Source organism: Chenopodium album, chromosome 6 (genome assembly GCF_948465745.1).
Source record: "Chenopodium album chromosome 6, dcCheAlbu1.1, whole genome shotgun sequence".
Classification (NCBI taxonomy): Eukaryota; Viridiplantae; Streptophyta; class Magnoliopsida; order Caryophyllales; family Amaranthaceae; genus Chenopodium; species Chenopodium album.
This window is the reverse complement of record NC_137839.1, coordinates 58,408,512-58,430,477: the sequence shown is the minus strand read 5'-3', so window position 1 is coordinate 58,430,477 and position 21,966 is coordinate 58,408,512. Positions and strand designations below refer to the sequence as shown.

At 34.8% G+C, this 21,966-nt stretch overlaps 1 protein-coding gene and 1 long non-coding RNA gene across 4 annotated transcripts; one reads left to right on the top strand and one right to left on the bottom strand.

Annotated features, from left to right (window-relative positions):
• The first annotated feature begins 65 nt into the window (after positions 1–65).
• LOC145636114 (uncharacterized) lies at positions 66–6,510 on the top strand. 3 transcript variants are annotated; one of them, XR_014114028.1, is made up of 3 exons: positions 66–485; positions 3,748–3,827; positions 6,491–6,510. It is a non-coding gene; the product is annotated as an uncharacterized LOC145636114 (long non-coding RNA). The 3 variants fall into 3 exon arrangements; XR_014114029.1 differs by lacking the exon at positions 6,491–6,510 and having other exon boundaries at positions 3,751–3,999; XR_014114027.1 differs by lacking the exon at positions 6,491–6,510 and having other exon boundaries at positions 3,748–3,999.
• LOC145636113 (la-related protein 6A-like) lies at positions 1,193–10,477 on the bottom strand. Its single transcript, XM_081687570.1, has 11 exons — positions 10,103–10,477; positions 8,976–9,057; positions 5,201–5,295; positions 4,929–4,994; positions 4,775–4,854; positions 4,596–4,680; positions 2,786–2,833; positions 2,625–2,693; positions 2,432–2,563; positions 1,690–1,777; positions 1,193–1,551 (listed from the first exon to the last, which is right to left on the bottom strand). The coding sequence occupies exons 1-11, from the start codon at positions 10,289–10,291 to the stop codon at positions 1,430–1,432; spliced, it is 1,056 nt and encodes a 351-aa protein (XP_081543696.1). The 5' UTR covers positions 10,292–10,477; the 3' UTR covers positions 1,193–1,429.
• Between the last annotated feature and the right edge of the window lie 11,489 nt (positions 10,478–21,966).

Genomic DNA, 21,966 nt, shown 5'->3' with positions numbered 1-21,966 from the left:
TGCTTCCCTATATAAAGGGACTTAGGCCAAGAAGTGAAGGCAGAGTTGGAAGAGTTAGCTAAAGAATTACTCTAAAAAGTTTAGAGTCCTCTAGAGAAAAATACTCACCTTAAGAGAAAGATTGGTTCTCCATCTCTCTAAAAGTAGATAAAACTCTAATTCAGCTTATGTTTGTTTAAGCTTTCAGTTTGTGTGTGTGTGTGTTGTAATATATGAGTGTTGTAATCTTTTCAAATTAAATAAAAGTTTCGTTCAAGAAGGGAACGTTATCCCCTTGAACCTTATATATCAAATGAGTTATCTTTCTGTTTAAAAATCTCCATCATATATACAGTAATGATCGTTTAATTAGAGATTACGATCTAAGATAGGAAACGAATTAGATCTGTGCCGAGCCTGTTCTAAGGAAGACAGGGTTGGGGTTAGCTACCTTGGTAAAGCCGAAAGCTCAGAACGCCGGAGGTTCCATTGTCGACTAAGTTCAGGTATTGGTCAAAACTCTCTAGTTAAAGAATTATTATTGCGGAGCATGGTGGGCTGTTAAACTACTAAAATAATTTATTTTGATGTATAAGTAGTAGAGTTGTGCTAACTAGTACCGATAAAAGTCATTAATCAAGAAACAAGTAAACAACAAATTGATATTAGTATATAAATAGGTTCGTTGGTATCAAAGAGGTGTTCGATAGTATCAAAAGAAATATCATCTAAGAGTTCGTTGGTATCAAAGAAGAGTACTATCTAAGCTTAATTTGGTTGTTGTTGGTATACCATCCACATTAAAATCAGTAGCAACCACTAATGACAAAAGTGTCGGTTATAGTACTTTTGGTCCCCACTTGGTAGAGACCAAAGTGGTCTCAATTAGGTAGAGACCAAGAAAACCTACGACAAAACACTCTCCGAGGGCATGAAATGTTCCATTTTTTGGTCAGAATCTTGACCCTAATGTTTCTCTTAGATTCTCCGGTGAAAATACATGGAAACTCCATTTATTTCTCGATGGAAACTTAGTTTTACAATTCCCCCCGAAACTAGATCATTTGGTAGTATTTGATATAATTGAAGGATGATCTTCTGTTCTTGTCCTATGTTAGAAGACATTACCTCATATAATCCTCGCTTTTCCTAATTCAGACTAAATTGATCCTAGATGTTGGTTCTCCCACACGGTCCACAACAAGATTTAAAGTTGATTGAAGCTTCATGCAAGACTTTCATATGGACTGGCCAATCTTAGATTACAACATATCTGTTCAAAGATAAACAAATTCCTAACTCCTCTTTCCCAAACACAGACAATGCCACAAGAAATGCAAGCTAGGTCATCAATGTTACATCCCCAAAAGGTAGGAAATGTATGTGTTTAGCTGGTATAATACAGACATGTCATTTTCAGATCGCTGCCATCATCGGCTGGACAATGCCATCAAATGTGGCAAGACGTAGGAAGACGTCCACGTCCCATAGTAAATCCTCTTGTTCCATCAGGCATTCGCGGACCAGGAGGTGGCTTATTAGAGGACTCAATAGTAGTAGCGATCCCATGTCCTAACACAGATTGAGAGATTCTTAATTAGCAATTTTATCAAACCATCCAATCAACACAAGAAAGCAAAATGATTATTTCCAAGGGAAAAATGAAAATGAGGGTCTGGGGAGGGGAGGGGGGAAAGCTTGTTTACACACCCATGCCATTGTTGCCACGGTATTTTCTCCCCTTAGATCGGTTTTGACCTTTCCGTCCATTTCCTTCTTTGGACCTGTGCTCTCCATCCTATTACACAAGCAAGATCAAATAAGAACAAAGAATTATAAATTTTTTTGGAAGAACATTATAATAAAAGAATCTTGAAACAGAAAACAAGAAATGTGCGTAAGTGCGAAAGGCAAAAAAAAACTTGTATTCTTGTCAAAGTACACACATTACTCTCTCATTTAACATCAAATCCAAGCAATTAACATCATGGTCTCAATTCTCAAATATGTGGTTCCACAACAGCAACAAAAACAAAAACAAATTGCAAATAGCATACCCTATAGCAAATTAGCAATGACCATCGAGCTACCTTCAGTAAATTTATAAGGCTTGCAAGCTACCTTTTACTTATTTATTTATTTAATTATTTTTAAGATACCAAATTTTTCAATATAAATAAAGTAGCCACTGGGATTTCAGTATAAAATGAGGCTGCGTGAGGAGTTCAGCTATCAAGTATGTATTAGCTCTCAGCTGCTTCCTAGATTTGTAATTAGCCATGTTAGAACAGATTGAACCAAATGAGGATTAACTCAATAAATAACACATTACATCAATCAGCCCACTTCATTCCATGGACCATGGTATCACTTTTACACTTTCATGCTCATAAAAATAATATTTTAATTTAGAAGATATTTACAACAAATATAAGATATTTTAAAAACTTGCCTCTTCATCAAGGTCATCATGCTGCACATTTGAATGACTTTTACCATCATCTTTTGCTGAAACAATTACTCGAGCAAGGCCACCCTTCTCAGAATCGGATTCTCTCCAGACCTTTCGTCCAAGAGCATTACCCTAAAGACAAAATGCAAGTTAAAAGAGTTCTTATTGGCAGAGAGAAAATATTGGGACATACCTTCCGCTTTTGAAGATGTTGGACCCGTAAGCCATTTCGCCAATCCGTTTCATCATTCAAAGTAGCCACCTTCGGAAACAGTAAATTATAAGCAAGCAATATCACGCTGTGTTGAAACTTGAAAGCACAAATTACTTAAGGAAGAAGATATCGCTACTTACAGCTTTCTCAGCAGCCTCCACTGTTTCATACTCAACAAGTGCATAAATCTGTGAACATATTAGAATACCAAGTAAATATTCACAAAGTACAATTTGCAGTATATACATTTCTTGAAGCGAGAAATAATACACATCAGTACATTAGGGGCATTCGGATTGGTTATGGGAGGTGGTAGGGTGGTGATGGTGAGGTGGTGATAAAGACTTGCTCTGCTAGGGCTAACCAGTAAAGACTAGTTCAGAACCCAGTTTATTCTTCCAGTAATAACATCTATCAAATCTCCTCCTTGGCCAAGATCTGGACATTGATATATTTGTAAATATACACATTGAGAGTTCAGACATATCATACAAGACCCCCACTATATATTTTTTTCCCCTTATTAGTTAACGTAAATATATGGTCAAAGTTTAGAAAATCAAAATCAGAGAAGACTAGACCAGAAGAGTTCCAACTTCAAATCAGACCTTTTAATTGGACGGTTGGACTGTAACACCTTACTTAAGGTGAAGAGAGCATAGCCTGATTGGCCTAGCATCCCTCCTTATAAATAAAGATACATGCATACAAGTGCGACAGGTAAAAAAATTATCCCTAAGTCTTATAGCTACACCTATAATTGGAGATAAATAACCCAATACAGTACCTTTCCCAACATGCAATAAAATCTCAGTGTAAAACCAATTTTAAATCATTCTACATAACCGTATCTAAAGAAAATGTGTTATTGATTTCCAGACCAAAGCCTAACTGACCACCATTATAATAAGCTGAAATCCTTCAAAAAGTGCAAGTTCTTCAATTTTGTGTTGAACTTTTATGCTTATAAATGGAATTTGATGCATAGATCGCTTGTCAATCATCAGTATCATTAATTCATTATGCTATTTTAACTATATATAATTGATTGCAAATCATTTATTTAATGCCTAGAATAATCTAATGAAAATTTTGGTTTCAGCAGGCATGTAAAGATATCCAATACAGGATCCCTGATGCAAACAAAAAGGTGGAATAAAACCAGCCTACTGGCACAACCAAGTGAGCCAACTTTAGATACTAGTATAATTATTTTTTTATACTTCCTCCGTTCTTTTTTTATTGCACCATAAGGGGTTCACACTTGCCAATGCATTACTTTAGCTATTAATATCTTTAATTATACTTTTGTAAAAATTATAAAAAAAATAAATATTTGAAAAGTAGATTTCAAGACGAATCTAACTACATCTCACATGACTATGTTTTTCCTAATAAATAAATCACAAAAGATGGTCAAAGAAGATTAAGTGAGTAGTGTAAAAGTCCTTATGGTGCAAAAACGGAGGAAGTATAGTAAATTGGATACATAAAAGAATATACATAGTACATAGTTTACACATTCATTACACTAATACTTAACTTTGCAAGGAGCACTTATAAAACAACAATAGAATTTTTTCTTAGGATAATAAGATACAAATTGGTTCTTATAGCCAAATTATTGATGTGATATACCTTTTCAAATTAAATAATGACCTTTCCATTGGCTGGAAACAAGACCACAAGGTCAATTTCACATCAAGGAAGGGTTATAGGGCTAATTTTTCCAACTAAAAGTCAATAGACTTATTGCACAATTTCCATCAGTTGTAGCCTCAAGGAAGAAAAATGCATAAGAAGCTAGGCAAAGATAAAAGTAAGTGAGCTATTAAAATTCATATAGCATAATAAAGTTCTCATATAGCATTAGTGCATTAATTAAACAACCAGAATCACTAGTTTCCCAAGTAAATACACAGCAGGAATATGCCCAGCATCAAATTTTACCTTGCCATTAACCAGTTTCTCGGCCTTGTTTCTCTTCACTGAATCCTCAGTAGCATGTGGATCGTGTATGGATATAGTCTTTATACTACAGAGACAGCTAAGATTAGATATAGGAGCAACAATACACCACCCAGAAAAATGATTTACATGTAAAAACCGAGGACTATAAGAGAAACTACCTGCCAGCCTGACCAAAAATATTCTGGATATTCTGCACTGAGTGGTCTTCAGGTAAATTTGCAACAACAACTGTACAAAGCTAAAGCCCAGTAATTTAGATTCATTAAACTCCTGATAAATTTAGAAGAGACAATTTCCTTCTAGATCAAATACCTCGGAATCCTCGTTTGATGGAAGAGGATGTCGTCGCTTTACTTTCTTCCCGTCTGAACTCAAAACCTAGATCAAATAATGACATGCAGCTAGTTAGCTAGAAAACTAACACATGAAATTTTAAGCAACCAAACAAAATTCTTGCAAACCATGGCGGTGAAAAAATCAGAGAGCATACAGAAAAGCGCGCGCGCTCACACACACAGAGAGAGAGAGAGAGAGAGAGAGAGGGGGGGGGGGAATCCAAAAGGATAAAGAAGACAAAAGCTTACAAGCTGTGAAGACTCCTTCAGTGCATCTACGATTGATGAAATGTCTTTTGTAAGCCTTTTCATCTTTCTAAAAGAACCAATTAACGAAATAGATACTGCAAGAAGCATAAATCCTCTGAGTCACTGCAGTTTAAGCATTAAAATCAATAACCAAAGTGATACAGAATGTAAAAACCCACACACATAAGCTTCAATATTGGATAGATTAGCAGCAGCATAATATGCTGCATACAGCAAGAACGAAAATCAAAATTAATAAGCCACTTTTGGGCCAATTCACGGGTAAAAAATTTTAGTCCAACTTAGACTGCAAGTGTGGTTGATTGCCTTGTTGAAGATAAGATGCAATTCTCAACTGTGTAGAATCAAATTGGCAGAACAAAACATTGTACCAAAGCCACCAACACAGCAATACTATGACTTTGATTCTTTGAAGCATCTGATAGCAGAGATAAAATAGGATATATGAGGATAAAAGTGAAGCTTTTTGTTTAGAAAAATCAAGTTCAAAGTAACTTGGCAAATGAAACTGCTATGATGCTCTGAGTTACCCCTGGACCTTTCCTAGAAACTATGGAGAAGGGGATACTAGTGCAAAAATATGAATCTTGTGTTAGTAGAGGATGACTTGATGTAATGAAAGTAAGGAACTAGTATTCAATATTTCTTTGGTAATCTATAATACTTCCTCAGTTTTTTTTAGATGTATCACTTTCTATTAATGTTACTCAGACTCTTCATTTTACCCCAAGTACTCTTGTTAAACTTGAACATGGGTATTACACTTGGACACTTCATTTTACTTCAAAATCTTAGATTTTTTTTCACAAAATAGCCAAGTCTAGATACTTGGTAACGTACCCATATCAAACACGGGTACCCAAGTCCGAGTCACATAGCTTTCTATATTTGGAAGTTTCAATTTAGATGCATTACTTTCTTTTTTAGTTAAAAATTGTCGCTATCTCTCTCACATCACATGGGTTCACTTTCTTCTTTCTCTCTATCACTTTCACCTTCAAAAATTGCCCAGGAGTCCGTGAAATTAAAAGTGATGTATCTAATAAAAAAACAGATGGGAAGTAATTTCTTATTACCAATTATAGGCCCCAAAAGATAAATTACTTACAATCTTTAGAAAGTTTTCTGGGGCTTAATGGAAAGCTGATCAGCTTATGTTGCCAATTTCCTATAATTTGGAAAAGGAAAAAAACTGAAGCCTCAATTTATGTCTCTCCTTAGTTTTTCAGAAAGTACACAATTTCAGTTCTGTGGTTTATGTGTTAACAGGGGCATCTTTTTCACAAAACCAAAGCTGTGGTTATGACTTGCAATTGGCTGCTTTGAAGAGGTGATCAATTCATTTATCTTAAAATAAATCTCATCAACCACTCAGGCCCTACCCACCTTTGCCTCTGCGGTCGCATTGCCGCAGAAATGGAATGTAACGGATGAAGTATGGAACATGGCTGATGCAGTGTCAATTTTTTGAAAAAAATCAATTATGGGGTTAAGTCTCGTTGGCGTTACTTAAGTTTAAAAGTATATTTTCGGCATAATATAATCAAATCTATCATTATATGGGTAAGTGAGTAACATATTTGTTAAACATAAAATTACTTAAAATATCATGTTTTATAAACTACTTAATTGATTACTATAACATTTATGGGCATTTTAAATAAAAGTACAGATGTAATGGTTCAAAACATAGATGTTCTTATGCGGCATAACAGATAACAATGTAAAACAGCAGTTGTTTTGTAACGAATTTTGGATTTGGTGTTCCACAAAACCCCAACTTAACACCACAACAAAATTACATCTCCTGCATTGTTCATTAAGTAACAATGACTCACTACATTAGAACATTTATTACTCGTTACATCCGTTGTTATTTTAATTGATCCAAACTTAATTATGTAATCTAGAAAACATGATATTTTAAATAATTTTTTCTCACCAATTATGTTACCCACTTCTATTTAGATAAATTTCAGAGAATACTTTTGAAATTTACAAAAATAAAAAAATGCTTAAACCCATTAATGTGAATTTTGGGGAAAAAAAAAACCTATTTCCAAAATAACGCTACCGTTACTGCGATAGGGAGTTTGCTTCGCAGCCGTGAGTTTTTTCTATAAATCATAAGAGGAAAAATACACGATTTTTGTCAAGCCATTATGTAACAAAGTTATGTGGAACCACAAATCTAGAATCTGTTTAATACTCCCTCCATTTTTAAATACTTTGCTCTACTTTTCATTTTCGGCCGTATTTAAATACTTGCTCCATTTCTATATTTAGAAAACTTTTACAATATTTAATTCATTTCTCTCAACTAGTAGACCCAACATAAATCATACTTATTTTATTAATTTCATATTCTCTCTCCAATTCTCTCAAATACTTTTGATTTTTACAATTTTTTATTCTTCGACCAACCCAACTATCTCCATAATTTATTACTTACTCCAACTTCTTCTAAAACTGCAAGCATGAAAAAATGGAGCAAATAATTAAAAACGAAGGGGAGTAATGATTGTTCTGTAATGGAATGACCGCATTATAACTTTTAACTCTATGGTGGAAACAATAGATTTCATAGACAATGATAAATTAAATGTTTGATGAGTTGATGGACTTTTCTATATTTATGAAACCATGATTGCACTCATGTCCTGAAGTTGCATATTTAATTAATCATCTTAACTTACAAAATTGCAAGTTTTTTAACAAAGCTGTTACTTCGAGAGGACAGGGAATATAAACAAAAATATATAATGAATGTGCCATATGCATACTAAGAAGGAAAATTAAAAGTTATAAAAAGAAAAAACTTTTAGCTATCATGTCAATTACCGGATGAGAGTAGGCTTGGTTCAGTTCTATTTGTGTTCAGGTTATCTGTATTTGGTTTGGTCTATTGCATTTTTAGTTAGAATGAATCATTTAAAAAAAAAAAAAAAAAAAAAAAAAAAAAAAAAAAAAAAAAAAAAAAAAAACAGTTTGGCCATTGTCAGGTCTTGTTAACCACTTAACCATATTTTAATTTTGGTTTAGTTTGAGGTCATTCAAGGACGCTGATCAAGCTTGGGTTATAATTTTCAGGTTTAAAAAGACCCTGGTTTATGTAGTTCAGACATTCAGTGAAGATAATTCTGTCCTGTTCAGATTTGTTTGATAAGCCCAAAAGAATCATATTTACATTATTTGTTTTGTTTGTCTTTTTGGGAACTCGGTAAATGGTCTAGTTCAACAACTAGATCAATCCACAAAATCCAATTAATGTAGCACAAATTCAATACTAAAACCAACTATATAAATTTGTTATTACTTAATGGACCTCAGCATACAAGAGCAGAGATGAAATCAGATAATAATTAATTACAGCTCATTCAGACTGGACACCCACCCAAAAGCTCGGCGCAGCCACAAGTGATTTGGGCGCGCCAGGAGAAACATCCAGGCGAGGTGGTCTGTCACAAGTACCTGTATACTTTCATCATTTTTACATCTCTATCCTTGCAGATTTACAGCTGAGACAGCTTACAGAGTGCTATCGAATGAATTTTTTCTAATATTATAACAGTTCCTTGCAAATTCACAAATCAGAATGAGGAATATTTTTTTGGTGAAGATCAGAATGAGGAATATAACATCAAGCAAAAAGAGGGCATCATCAGACATAATACATAATGAAGCAGCATCAGAATCAGCTTGTCCATATCAGACTACAGAAAAATGGTCGAGAGCAATCATTATCAACACTTACCAAACCCGTCTTTGTCTTTCTTAATTTGTTTCAACAAAAACTTGTCATTTGGTAAATTTTCATCACTGAAGTAATACTCAACCTGTACAACCACCAAAGCGTCAGAAAAGCATAACAGCAAACTACTTAGAATAGTAAGTACTTTTTTTGCAAACCATAGGGAAAAAAAAAAGGTTTTGTTGGGAAAAATAGATAATATTCTCTCGTTAATTCAGTTGTCTATAGTTTCGAACCCTAAGCATAAATTAGATCCAAATAAGAAGTTTGCAAAGTGACAATTCATATTCCTTCTTAAGTGAATCATTTCAGAAATGGACATCTAAAATCCCTAAGAATATGAACCCTAAACCACCTGATGTTTACAATAAAAAGGCCAACATTTCAATTTCATTTTTTTTTTTATATAGCATAAAAATTATAGAAATTTGAATTAGTTGGTTTTTTTTTGGCTTTTTATACGTGTTTTGCAAAATAAATAATCTTTTTTGTAATTCAATTTTTTTTACTTTTGAACGCTAAGCATAAACTACATCCAAATAAGTAGTATGAAAAATGACAATTCAATTTCCTACTAAAATACACCATTCCCTTAATCCCTTCTTAATTCAATCATTTCAGGTATGAAAATCAAAAATCCCTATATATATATATATATATATATATATATATATATATATATATATATATATATATATATATAAGCCAACATTTCAATTTCAATTTCAATTTCAAATTAATGACTTGCCTGCTTGATGATTCAAATAATCTTCTCTTGTTAATTCAATCACCTATAATCCCAAACCCTAAGCATAACTTAAATCAAAATACGTAGTACGCAAAGTATTTCCCTTCTCAACTCAATCATTTCAGAACTGAACATCCACAAAGATGATTCAATCCATCTTCTCTTGTTAATTCAATCACCTATAATCTCAAACCTAAGCATAAATTAAAACCAAATATGTAGTATGCAAAGTATTTCCCATCTAAACACAATCATTTCAGAATTAAACAGCCACAAACCCTAAAAACATGAACCCTAAACAATTTTCGAAATACCAAATTTTCAAATTCAAATTCACAATCAAACAAAATGAAGTAAAAAAAGAGCTAAAACAAAGACTAGCCTGCTTGATGATCTTAGCGCGGAGGTCTTCGACGGAAGAATCGACAGGATGAGAGCGGAGATCCTCGTCACCAGACGGCGAAGATGAGCGGAGCACGGGAACTTCATCGGCGGAAATAGCGACGCCGACGATCTCCGGCGGATGGGAAGGATCGGTGGTTAGGATCCCTTCGGCGGCGGAGGCGGCCATGGGAGGAGAGAGAAAGGGGAAGAAGAGAAGAAGGTGAAGGAAGAAATCGAAAAACAAGTTCCCGCCTGTTTCTTCTTCTGCTTCTGCTTCTGCTTCTGCTCTCTCTTTCTCTCACTTTGGTGGCGTGCGTTTTGTGACTTAATATAGGACTTGCTTGACTAGCCGACTACAGACAGCTATTCCTTGGCCCGGTCTAGTGACGACCTAACGATTGACCCGACTCCCCGAGTCCACCCGATCTTCATTAGAAATTGTTTTAAACACAGTCTACGGTACTTATAAGAATATTTTTTTTATCATTTCAATAGTTATTGTTCATTTTATCTTCAAATGAACAAACAAATGCTCTTGGATTGTACCGTGTCTCGATTTTCATGGTCCTTTGATATTTTATCTACGGGCCGCTCTCAATTGTTAACCGATCGACGAAAACATGTAAATTGGTCTCTTTTTATGGGCCCTGGTGTATTATATGAAATAACTAAGTTAGTTCTCGTGTCTTGTACGGAAATTTTCAATAATCGTTCTTGAACTATCATTAATTCATTATAATTAGTTATATAAATGACAAATTTTTTATCAAAATAAAGGATTACGAAAGATTTGTTAGGTATAAAATGATGTAAAAAATTATCAAATTTATGTTACGAATTTTTTTTTAGCTATATAAATATTTGTGTTAAAATATGTCAATTTTTTTTTTTATTTTAAGTAATTATATTATATAAGTTTAGGGAATTATTTTTGTATGAGATTTGTATCTGTAATAGAATTTTTTATTCAGCAAAAAGAAAAAAAAAAAACACTAAGGACACACCAGGAAATGACACGTGTCATTGCTGGTGTGTCTTTTAGTATATAGTTATTGATTGATTGATTGATTGATTGATTGATATACTCCTTCCGTTTTTTTTTTTTTTTTTTTTTTTGCACAACTTGCAAATGCGCGGAGTATTAGGAGAACAAATTTGGTATAATGTACTGTGAGTGGATTAATAATTTATTATGGTAAAATTAATGTAGGGACCATGAAAGTGAATGTATGTGAGAGAGAGTAGTGGTGACCAAGAGAGAAAAAAATGATAAATTAATTTGAGCGATGTAAAGTAAAAGAAAAATTATAAAATCATATATAACTATAAAGCTAAACTTTAGCGAGGTCACGAGGCAGCGACACTTGGCATTCTAACTTTTCGCCAAGTGTCGCACCACGTTGGATAGATTTAAATACACTTCATAAGATAAAAAAGTTAGTTTGGAATTCTATTTTGAATCAAATTTGGATAGAATTTTAGGATAAAATTGTTAATTTAGAGTTTTATTTTCAAAATAATAAAATTTGAGTGTCGCGCCACATTAGATAGATTTAAATCGACTTCATATAAAACCCGGGCATCGCACCGGGCACAAAACTAGTATATAGTATAAAGTTATTGTGCTAGCCCACCATAAGTTCATGACCTGTTCTCCAAGTTCCCATCAATCCCCCCATTCAACCCCCTTCCCCTGCAACTACCCTAGCCCAACCCACCACCCAAGCCCAAGCCCAACCCCACCCCCACTTGCTCGCCAAACCAATTGACTACTAAGAAAGCACCAAAACCCTAGTTAAAAAAACTCAAATCAAGCTAAATTATATAGAGCTTCATTCATCGCTTGGAATTTGCTCAAATTACCAATAGAAATTCTTTCTCCTATCTTAGGACCTGTTCTCATACGATTATTTTCAGTTCAGTTCAGCTTAAGTTCAATTCAGTTTAGTTCCTAATTTCCTTCTCTTATAAAATATTCATTTCAGTTCAGTTCAGCTCTAATAAGTTCAGTTCAGTCAATGAGAACATGCCCTAAGTACTTTAATTTGCATGGTTTTAGGGTAATTTAGATACCATCAACAACAATGCGCGGAAACTCATCCAAGCAGATTGGTATGGAGTACTTAGATTACCTCGGCCTTACATGGACGGCGATGTCCACTTCTTCTACACCAACCAAGTCGATACATCATCGAGAGCGCCAATGCCGACGAAGATTTTGCCAAGAAAGGCATCCATGAACACGTTGTCCCTGTTCCTACTTTTATTTAATCTTGATAAGCTCCATTTTTGGGGTTCTTTAAGAAGGAGGAAGAGAGAGAATTAAGATGTTAGTAAGAAGGAAGAAAGAGAACGAGGATGAGCAAGAATGAAGAGAGAGGATAAGGATGCATGATACCAACCTTGTTGATATCAACCTTTTTTTTTCTTCTATTTATTTTTATTGCCACATGTAGAGTATGATTCCATGAACTTGATACACGTGCTTTTCATAGAGCTTTGGTTCTGTGAACTTTGCTATTGTTTTAAAGTATTAGGGAGGCTTTAACTTTATAGTATGTCTTTGCTCCAAATTTCAAGAATGTTACCTTTGCTGTAATAAAAATTTAGCTTTACTATTACATAAAAACTTTACCCTTTTACTAATTTCTGAAATTTTTCATGAAATCCGAAATGGTTCGAATTGCAAACCGAAACTTTGAAAATTTTAGACATTTCTGGAGGAAGATACCTAGAATGATGGGTGTAAGCAAAAGCCTACCTAAAGGCATAAAGTCTATATCACGCTATTGCCAAAGGGGTAAACCCTACTCCGCTAGAATAAGCTAAAGCTTTGGTGGTGTACATAAAACACCACATTCATGACAAATTAAAAATTGAGTATATTCTCATTGAGGATCCCATAGAACTTTGGGTTTGCCTCCAAGAAAGATTCGAGCACTTACAAAGAATAATTGGGCCAAGGGCTCAGCATGATTGGTCTACCTTGAGACTTCAAGATTTTAGCTCTATTTGTGAATATAATTCGGTTGTACTCCTTATAACTTCACAATTGAGATTATGTGGAGAACCAGTCTCTAAAAGAGTTATGATCAAGAAAACTCTCACTACAATGCACACAAATAATATGGTACAACAAGAACGGTACCAAGAAAGGCGGTGTGAAAGGTTTTGTGACTTTATTTCCATACAGTGAGTCGCAGAACAAAACAGTCAGATCCTGCTGTCTAATCATAATCAAAGACCAGTAGGTACCAGTGCAAAACATATGCCACAAAAATTAGCAAGCGCTAGAATAATTATATTGTACGAGAAGGTTTTTAGATTAGGGGTCAGTACCACAATAGGGGTAGAGGAAGAGGGAGAGAACGTCAAAACTGGCATCAAAATACTTCCAATGCTCCCAACCAAAGAGGTAAAGGTAGAGGCGGTAGAGGAAGGGGAAATTTTCAAAACCGAGCAAGGCCACAAGAGAAGTGTTTTAAATGCTAAATATAAGGCCATTGGGCCAAGGATTGTCGTACAACGAAACACCTAGTGAACCTATATGTTGCCTTAAAAGGGAGCCAAGGGAAATAAGTGGAAAAAAAATTTTGTCACACAAAGTTCCCCTAACCCAGAACTTGTTGTAGCTGATTATCTTGTTAACGACATAGAAAATGTATAGACTACATTGATCATGTGCTTGTCCTGTGGTGTTTGTTTCGTCAACATTGTCATATATTTTCGAGTTGTTTATCAGTTGTATTGCTTTTCCTTTTCATCTAGAGTCCTAAGTTTTCTCTAAGTAGGGGTGTTTATTCGATTTTGGGTTTGAATTTTGGTCAAATCCAATCCATTCCAAAATAAAAATTTGGTTTTAAATTTTCAAATCAAATCCAATCCAAATTTCTCATCAATCTAATCTGATCCAATCCGAATTACAATTCGTTTATTTGGATTCGATCCGAAAACCCAAATTAAAATGCATTGCAAATTTTTAGGGTCTAAAGTGATTATAAAAATAAAAAGGGATATTCTCTTTGGTACTCTCTTGTTTTATAAATTTCTCAATGGTGAACAAAGTGTTATGAAATTATCTTTGGTACTCATAAACTTTTAATATTTATCACTTATAACATTAATGATATTTTTTTTATTAAATATTTAACATTAATTAGTTAGATTTTTTTGTATTTTTTTTCAAAAAACCTAATCAATGGATGAGAATGCATATGATTGATGTAAAGGGAGAGTAGGGCCCACTAGGTGCACAAATCGTAATGGACATTAGAGCAAAAGAACGACGATGCAACCGGAGAATTTTCACGGGTGAACTGCTTTCTTTTGACCTTCTCACCTAAAACACCGAGGAGAGAGAATTGAATTTGAGGAGAGAGAAGTTGAAGAGAATTCATGGTGATCCATTCTAAAACAAATATTGAATTTTTATACTTTATGCCTTTTATTTTCCCTAATTTTGTTTGGCGTGAGTAATATCATAAGATCTTTAGATGAAAAATCTGTCCCGAAGTTTAGATATTGATTATAAAGCTTGATGGGTTTCCCTCTAAAATAAAATGGGTTAATAGTTGAAGATTTATGTCATTAATGTTGCCATTGAATTGGAAACAATAGTTAGTGAGTACCAAAGATAATTTCATAAAACTTTGTTCACCACTGAGAATTTTGTAAAATTGAAGAGTACCAAAGAGAACATAGTTTTACATAATTTATATTAATGAAATTATAAAAATAATTTTACATGATTAATATAATTAAGTGTAGGGAATACTTCAAGCATCCCACACTTGAGCCCCACTGTGATCATACACTTAAGTTTGGTGGGGTCCAAAGGGAAGGAAGCTAGAGTAAAAGAGTCGCCAACGATGACATGTCAGGAACGGATAATATTCCTTATTAGTTTATTTTCTTTCGAGGGCGAACTACCTCGTCAGGTACAGGTCCTCCTAGAACCTCCTCTGCGCAACAAATGGAGGCGAATCCATGCTAGGAACGAATAAAATTCCTTATTAGTTTATTTTCTTTCTAAACCAAGCTAATATACGTGTTAAGAACTATTTCGGCAGCATAGCGGCTTCAAAAAGGGAAAAACACAAAAATCGAATGCCACCCTTACTTGGGGGCTACGATGCCTGCATTTAAACTCAGTAAATGGGGGCTTCTAACACCCACAAAAGTCATCCTATACCAGTTTCAACTAAGCGTTCAAGAGATTATATTCCAAAATCTCAAAGAATTAGCTACTCTTAGGCAAATAATAGTAACAAAGACACAATTATCGTCTACCAGACGATCTTGAGGTTCGAACGTGGCTAAAATAAGCTAAGTGTACACTTCGCGCCAATTTTTCGGATTCAAAATTTTCAAAACATTACTTATGAAGATATTATTAGTTCTAATACTATAATTACTTCATAATCAACAAGTATAACCAAAATGAGCAAGCAAAATAACAAAAATTGAACCAAGTTCGAAGAAAATTGCAAAAAACGCACTCAAACAAATAAACGCTCATATACAAGGTTCAATACTTAACCATTTTTCATGAAATTTGTTGAAAAACACTCCTTAAACATAGCATAACAACATGGAAAAAATAATTTCAAGAATAATGGACCGAATAAAAAACCACCAAATTTGAAATTTGGGGTTTAACAATTCGAGAATCACCCAAATTTAGCCAAGAACGAACGAATTTAGCAAAAACCTTACATTGGGTTATGGCAAATATGAATAAGGGACGAGACCTACTTCCTTGAACTTTGAAAAACAAGAAAATCCAAGCTTCTTAGAGAGAGAAAGGAGTAAAAATGGCGAAGGAAGATGAAAGAGAGTGCAAAATGAAAATCGCGCACAGCGATTTCTTTTTGTTGATTTAAGTGTCGCGCGCAACTAAATAAATTACGCGTGACAGACCACCGCAACTCAGAACGATGCGCGCGCCTGGCCTGCGCGACCCACTGAGTTGTGCGTGGATACTGATCACTAAAATGACTGGTATCCAGATTTTGATCCGTTTGATTATTTTCAACGGTTTTGCTCGTTATTAGACGTAATGGCGCGCAAATTATCAAAATCTCTTTAAATTGCTTTGCATTTTGTAGTTTATTTTCTTCTTTGATAGTTTTTTGCATCATCTTGCATGTACACCGCGCTTTGTGCCTTCCCTAAGCATACGTTTTGAACGTTTTTCATAAGAGTGTCTTAAGAGGTTTCGTAGTGGTGCTTTACGTAAAAGCTCCCATAGACAGGTTTGTCATTTTACTGTACTGATGTTATAAATGTCCAGCTTTTCTTCTTTTTTCACGTTCACAGCAAAAATGAGGGCATTATCATGCAGTATAAAAATACAAGGTGTTATCATACAGCGTAAAATTATATGGCGTAGGTGTTGCGGAAAATTTTACCTCTTCTCCAGCTTTGCTAGATCTACCTCTCGGAACTAAAAGGTAGAATTACTTTACTTTAAAGCGTTAGCTCACGAGTCGACAGGCGCGCCGAACCATTCATTAACAGACACTTCTTGATTGGAAGCAAATACGGTAGTTAGTGAGCTTACTAGCTTACCGGATAGTTAGGGTGTCGTCCACCCCCTGTATAAAGAGCGACGAGACGATGTCGCACCTATGTTGGCGCGTGCCCCCAGTCTTGAGACACGTGTACTCATCTTGTGGACAAAACTACAGAGAGAGTTGCCGATTTTCTTCTCTCTCACTGGATTTGGATATATGCCTCCAGTCTTGAGACATGTATTTCTATCTTGTGGACACCGAGTATTGCGTTTTGACAAGCAAATTGTCTAGAACTTTATTTCAGTTGCAAAAGCCGAAACATTTAGGCTGGGAAAGCCAAAACACTCTTTTATCATATTTTCAAACTTGTTAAAATCAGGCTAAAGTTTCAATGACATATCGAGGGTCTTTAGACCAACGATGACATAATTAAAAGGAAGTCATCCCCTTTACTCTTTTTTAAACCGATCTCTTCTCATGACTTGACATCACCCAGAACACCTTTACTTGTAAAAGAGTTCTACAAATGCAAAGGATCAATCTAGATTCTTTAGTGCGTTAAGACTAGAAATAACTTTTTTCTAGCCTTAATAGCTACTTGTTTCAAACACTTAGCGAATCAAGGATCGTTTCGACATCCTTAACATTTCTGAAAGATTCTCTACTCTTTAAGAACTTCGCAAAATAAGTCTCGGCTTTATTTCCTTGACTACTTTGATCCTCGTTTATTCTAGACTCGACCAAAGTGGGGGCTAACTGTAGACATCTACTTTTGGCCTCTTGTCCCGACAGGAAGCTTCGTGTTGGATCAATGTGAAGAATACTTATAGATGACTGGTTAAACCGCAAAGACACAAAAAAGACTAGCGTAACCCAAAAACAAATGTAAACAAGGTCTAATTAACTAAGCCCGATCATAATTAGGCTTAAGCCCGTGCTTAAGACCCAATAATGACAGATTTAGAGGCGCCTAGGTTAAATTTAATGCTGTCGCATAAAAAGCTGCATGCATCTCAATGAGTCCCGCTGGTCTGGCGCACAACTAATTTAGTTGCGCGACACACCCAGCGCAACTGCTAGTGATGCGCTTGCTGAAGATTCAGAATTTCATGAAAATATAAAATCGAATCTTACCATAATGTTGCTCGCAAGACATTCAGTTGCGCAGCCCATAGCAGCGCAACTAAATCACTTGTTGTGCTGGGATGCCACTCGCAACTCATCCAAATGCGCGCGACACGTGCTGCGGCAGAATGCTTAAAACCCTAATCGCACCCATTCCCTATAAATAGAGGCTTAATACGAGACTTATACAGACATAAATTAACCTAAAACTCCAGCAGAAACTTTGTGAACTTGTGTGCTACCAAACCCTCTTGTCCTAAACACTCACCCCCTTTCATACATGTTACTACGGTGGAGGATCCCGAACAAGAAGGAGTCCATAAGTGTTCCAAACGGAGATCTAGCAAAGAGAAGTGGTAAAAACCCGAGCACTTAGATAAATCATATTTATTTGCTTGTTTAAAAGAACTTTAATCATTATTTAGTGTTGTTTGATCACTTTAAAAAGGTTTTTAATTAATCAATTCCACATAGTATCTTGCGTTAAATAAGATTAGAATTGAATAATTAATTGATTAATTGATCACTTAAGCCAAGGTGAATTTTGTTTACTTTTGTTCCTTTCACAAATTTGAATTAAATAAAGAATAACGACTTTTCGATGTAATTCCTACGTGATTGATGCATGTAAATAAAATTAATTAACTTAGTGTAGGGAATATTTCAAGCCATCCCACACTTGAGCCTCACTGTGATCATACACTTAAGCATGGTGGCGTTCAAAGAGAAGGAAGGTAGAGTAAAAGAGTCGCCAACAAGTTGTAGGAACTTGCAAACCGTTCACAGAGTGAAGGTTATACCCCTTAACGATCCAGGAGATCGTTAACTCCAATAGGTCTGGAACCATGACTGGAAGTTCGGGGATGAAGGTACAAATCCAACCTAAAAGAGATTGAACCTGCTCTAATAATAGGCCTCTACTTTGTTCTTCTCGTATTCATGTGCGCTTTCTGACTAACATGCAATAACTAGGTTTACTCTAAACCTGTTTAATCTATGTTGGTTGAATATTAATGTACAAAAAAAACTATTATTGGCGATCACTTGAATTATAATCAAATTAGCCCTAAATAAAATTATTAATTATCTTATTAAGCGTGATTACAAGTACAAATTCCCTTTAAACATGCAAAAAGGTGTGATCAAGAAATAACAATAATAAATAAACATCAAGTAACATAATAATCACAAATTATATGTAAATTATATGTCAATTAACAAATAATATGAAATTATTCGTAAATTAACAAATTACGTGAAACAATTCACTAATTAACAAATTACGCTAAATTATATAATTCGACACAACAATAATCATAATCAAAATCATAATTATCATAATCATGTTAAAGCATAATATTATTAGCAAGATCCTTGGCATGATATTAATAAGATTAATAACAAACCTTAGCATATCACTAAACGTTGTGCAGTGGAATCCTCCTCCTTCTGTTTACTGCAAAGTTAACGTTGACGCTGGTATGTTGGGGTCTGTTGGTTCGGGTTTGGGGGGCTGTAATCAGAGACAGTGGTGGGTCTGTTTGGTGTTGTGGGGTGCTGCAGGGAGTTGAGAAATGGGACACTAAAATTGCCGATGTAAAAGCTATTTGCTTGGGGCTAAAGATGACAAGGGAGGAAGGCTTTACCCGAGTCATGGTGGAGAGTGCCTGCTTGGGTGTGATCGAAGCTCTACGTGGGAGGTCAACTGGCTCGAGCTCGTTTCATCTCATTGTTGAAATTATCCTTGATTTATGTTCTAATTTTATTGATGTTATTTGGTTTTTTGTTAAAAGAAGCGGGAATAGGGTAGTGCACAAATTGGCTCATTTCCAACCTTGGGAATTTGGTCAAATAGTGTGGAATAATAATTTTTTGGCTCACGTCTTGGATGTCGCTAACAATGATTTATTAATAAAATTCCCTTTTGAGGGTTGTTTCAAAAAAAAAAAAAGTTCAATTAGCCCTAACATGACACTAACATGATATTAGGAATGAAATAGGAAGCATCATAATAAACATACTTGATATTGGAAATTTTAGTTATTACCCTAAACATGATACTAGGAAGATCAAAACACCCTAACATGATACTAGGAATCAATAAAACAATCTAAGCATGAAATCTATATCAAAATATCAATAAAACAATTGAATTACTGACTTGGATGTCTCGTATCTCTTTCTAATAACAAAATACACACGTTAATAACTTCAAGGAAAATAATAAATCAAATAATTAAATTAAATAATTAAAATAGGGATTTGGGATCAAACCCTCAGAAATTATCAAACTCTTTCACGTCTTGGGCGAAGGCAATTTTGAACTTGGCTAGGTGTCCAGATCTAATGTATGCGGAATTTTGTAAGAGGGAAGATTTAGAAAGAGGAGAAAGAATAAGCTTCTAGCTTGTAGAGAGAGAGAGATTGTAGATTGTGAATGATTAAAAACGGGGAGATACGAACCCTATTTATAAAAAAAAATAGCACGGAAATCGAAAGAAAAGAGTTCGAGTCTTATTCGGAATAAAAGACCTTCTGTTGCCAACGACAGGAGCAGCGCCAGATGACAAGCTCGTCGCCAGGCAACAGATATCGTCGCCAGGCGATCGACCTGTCGTTTGGTGATGGGACAACGTTTTTGCGAATTTTGTTTTTATCATATCTTTTGATCTAGAAGTCTAAATAAGTCAAATAATATGTCGTTGGAAAGCTATTGAAGTCTAATTTCCAACGCAATTAGAATCAGATTAAAATATTTTGTAAATAAAAAGATATAGCGGAAATAGTGGAATGGTATCAGTTTTGGATAGAGTTTCGTATTCCATTCATATCTTTTTCGTTATAGCTCGGAATTAATATTATAATATATCATTGGAAAGATAATTTCGAGATCTATCCAACCATATAAGATTTGGATAAAGATTATGAGGCCCAAAAATGATATCTAACTGTTTTTTAACATCTTTAAATTCGAATAAAATTAGGATTTTAAAAAAGGAAAGTTTAATTCAATTTCAAACTCTTTGATTTTATCTTTCAAAAAGGATAATTAAGATCTTTTAGAAACTCATAAAAGCTTCTAATTAATCCTAATTAGTTTAGGAATAGGATTAAACCTTTGGACCCTCCACATGATCATTGGGTCGTAGGTAAAATCCGATTTGGGCCCAGTTTAGTATTTTGGCCATAACTTCCTCATTTCTCATCGGAAAGGTCTTTTCAAAGTCCATCCAAATACACTATTAGTGGACCTATATCATGGACCAAACTAAACTGGAATTCACGTTTTTCATAAATATGGTAAGAAAAGAAATATTTTCAAAAACAAAAAGAAGAGATATTTTAATAAAAACATCATCATCACTAGACTTTTCACGCTTTCGCTTTGTTTGATAACAAATGACATGAAAGGTATTCATCACTAGGTTTAGTTTTAGGGAGACACATTTGGGTTTCTACACTTAGTTTTAGGTATTGCATTGCATATATTGTTTGGTGATGAAATTGTGAAAAAGGAAAAGCTAGTAGAGGCCTCACTAAGGCTAGAATAGCGATTCCCCTCTAAAGCGAACGATATTTTAGTACCCTCACTCGCGAACTCATTTCTGGTTTATGTAGACCAATTTGGGCATGGGTAAACTAACGATTCGTGCTAATTATCCCATGAAATCCACATGGCAGAAAGGCATGAACGAGGTTTATGAGTTTTTCTAAAACTCATTGGCGACTCCTTACTTGTTCCTTATAAAAAAGCGTGATGACAAGATCAATTCTAATTCAAGGTCCCCCAAACAGTCAGGAATTCAAATCCTAATACACCATAACAAGTGTAAAGTCTTAGGCTTTTAAAGGGCCATGGGCATCTAAGGAAAAGGATCCCCTATGATGGGAACACCCTCCTTACAGTGGCGACTCCACTGGGGACTTAGAGGTTACAAGATTAGTTCTTAGTTATGGTCCAAGGTTTCCAACACTAGGTTGCCTGTGGGTTGTAACGGGAATTAACTTGGATAATATCTAGTTAGAGAGCGAGACTTGAACAAATAATATCTTCCTTCTTCACAAAAGTAAAAACCAACCAAGCAACATTGCATCATGCATAATCATAGCACACTTTTTTGGGGATTGGCTCATTGACTAGGGGTCGTCAACACTAGGCTTCTATTCTGAAATCAATAAAAATCATCTCACCCATATCACCAACAAAATGTTGGGATTGCAA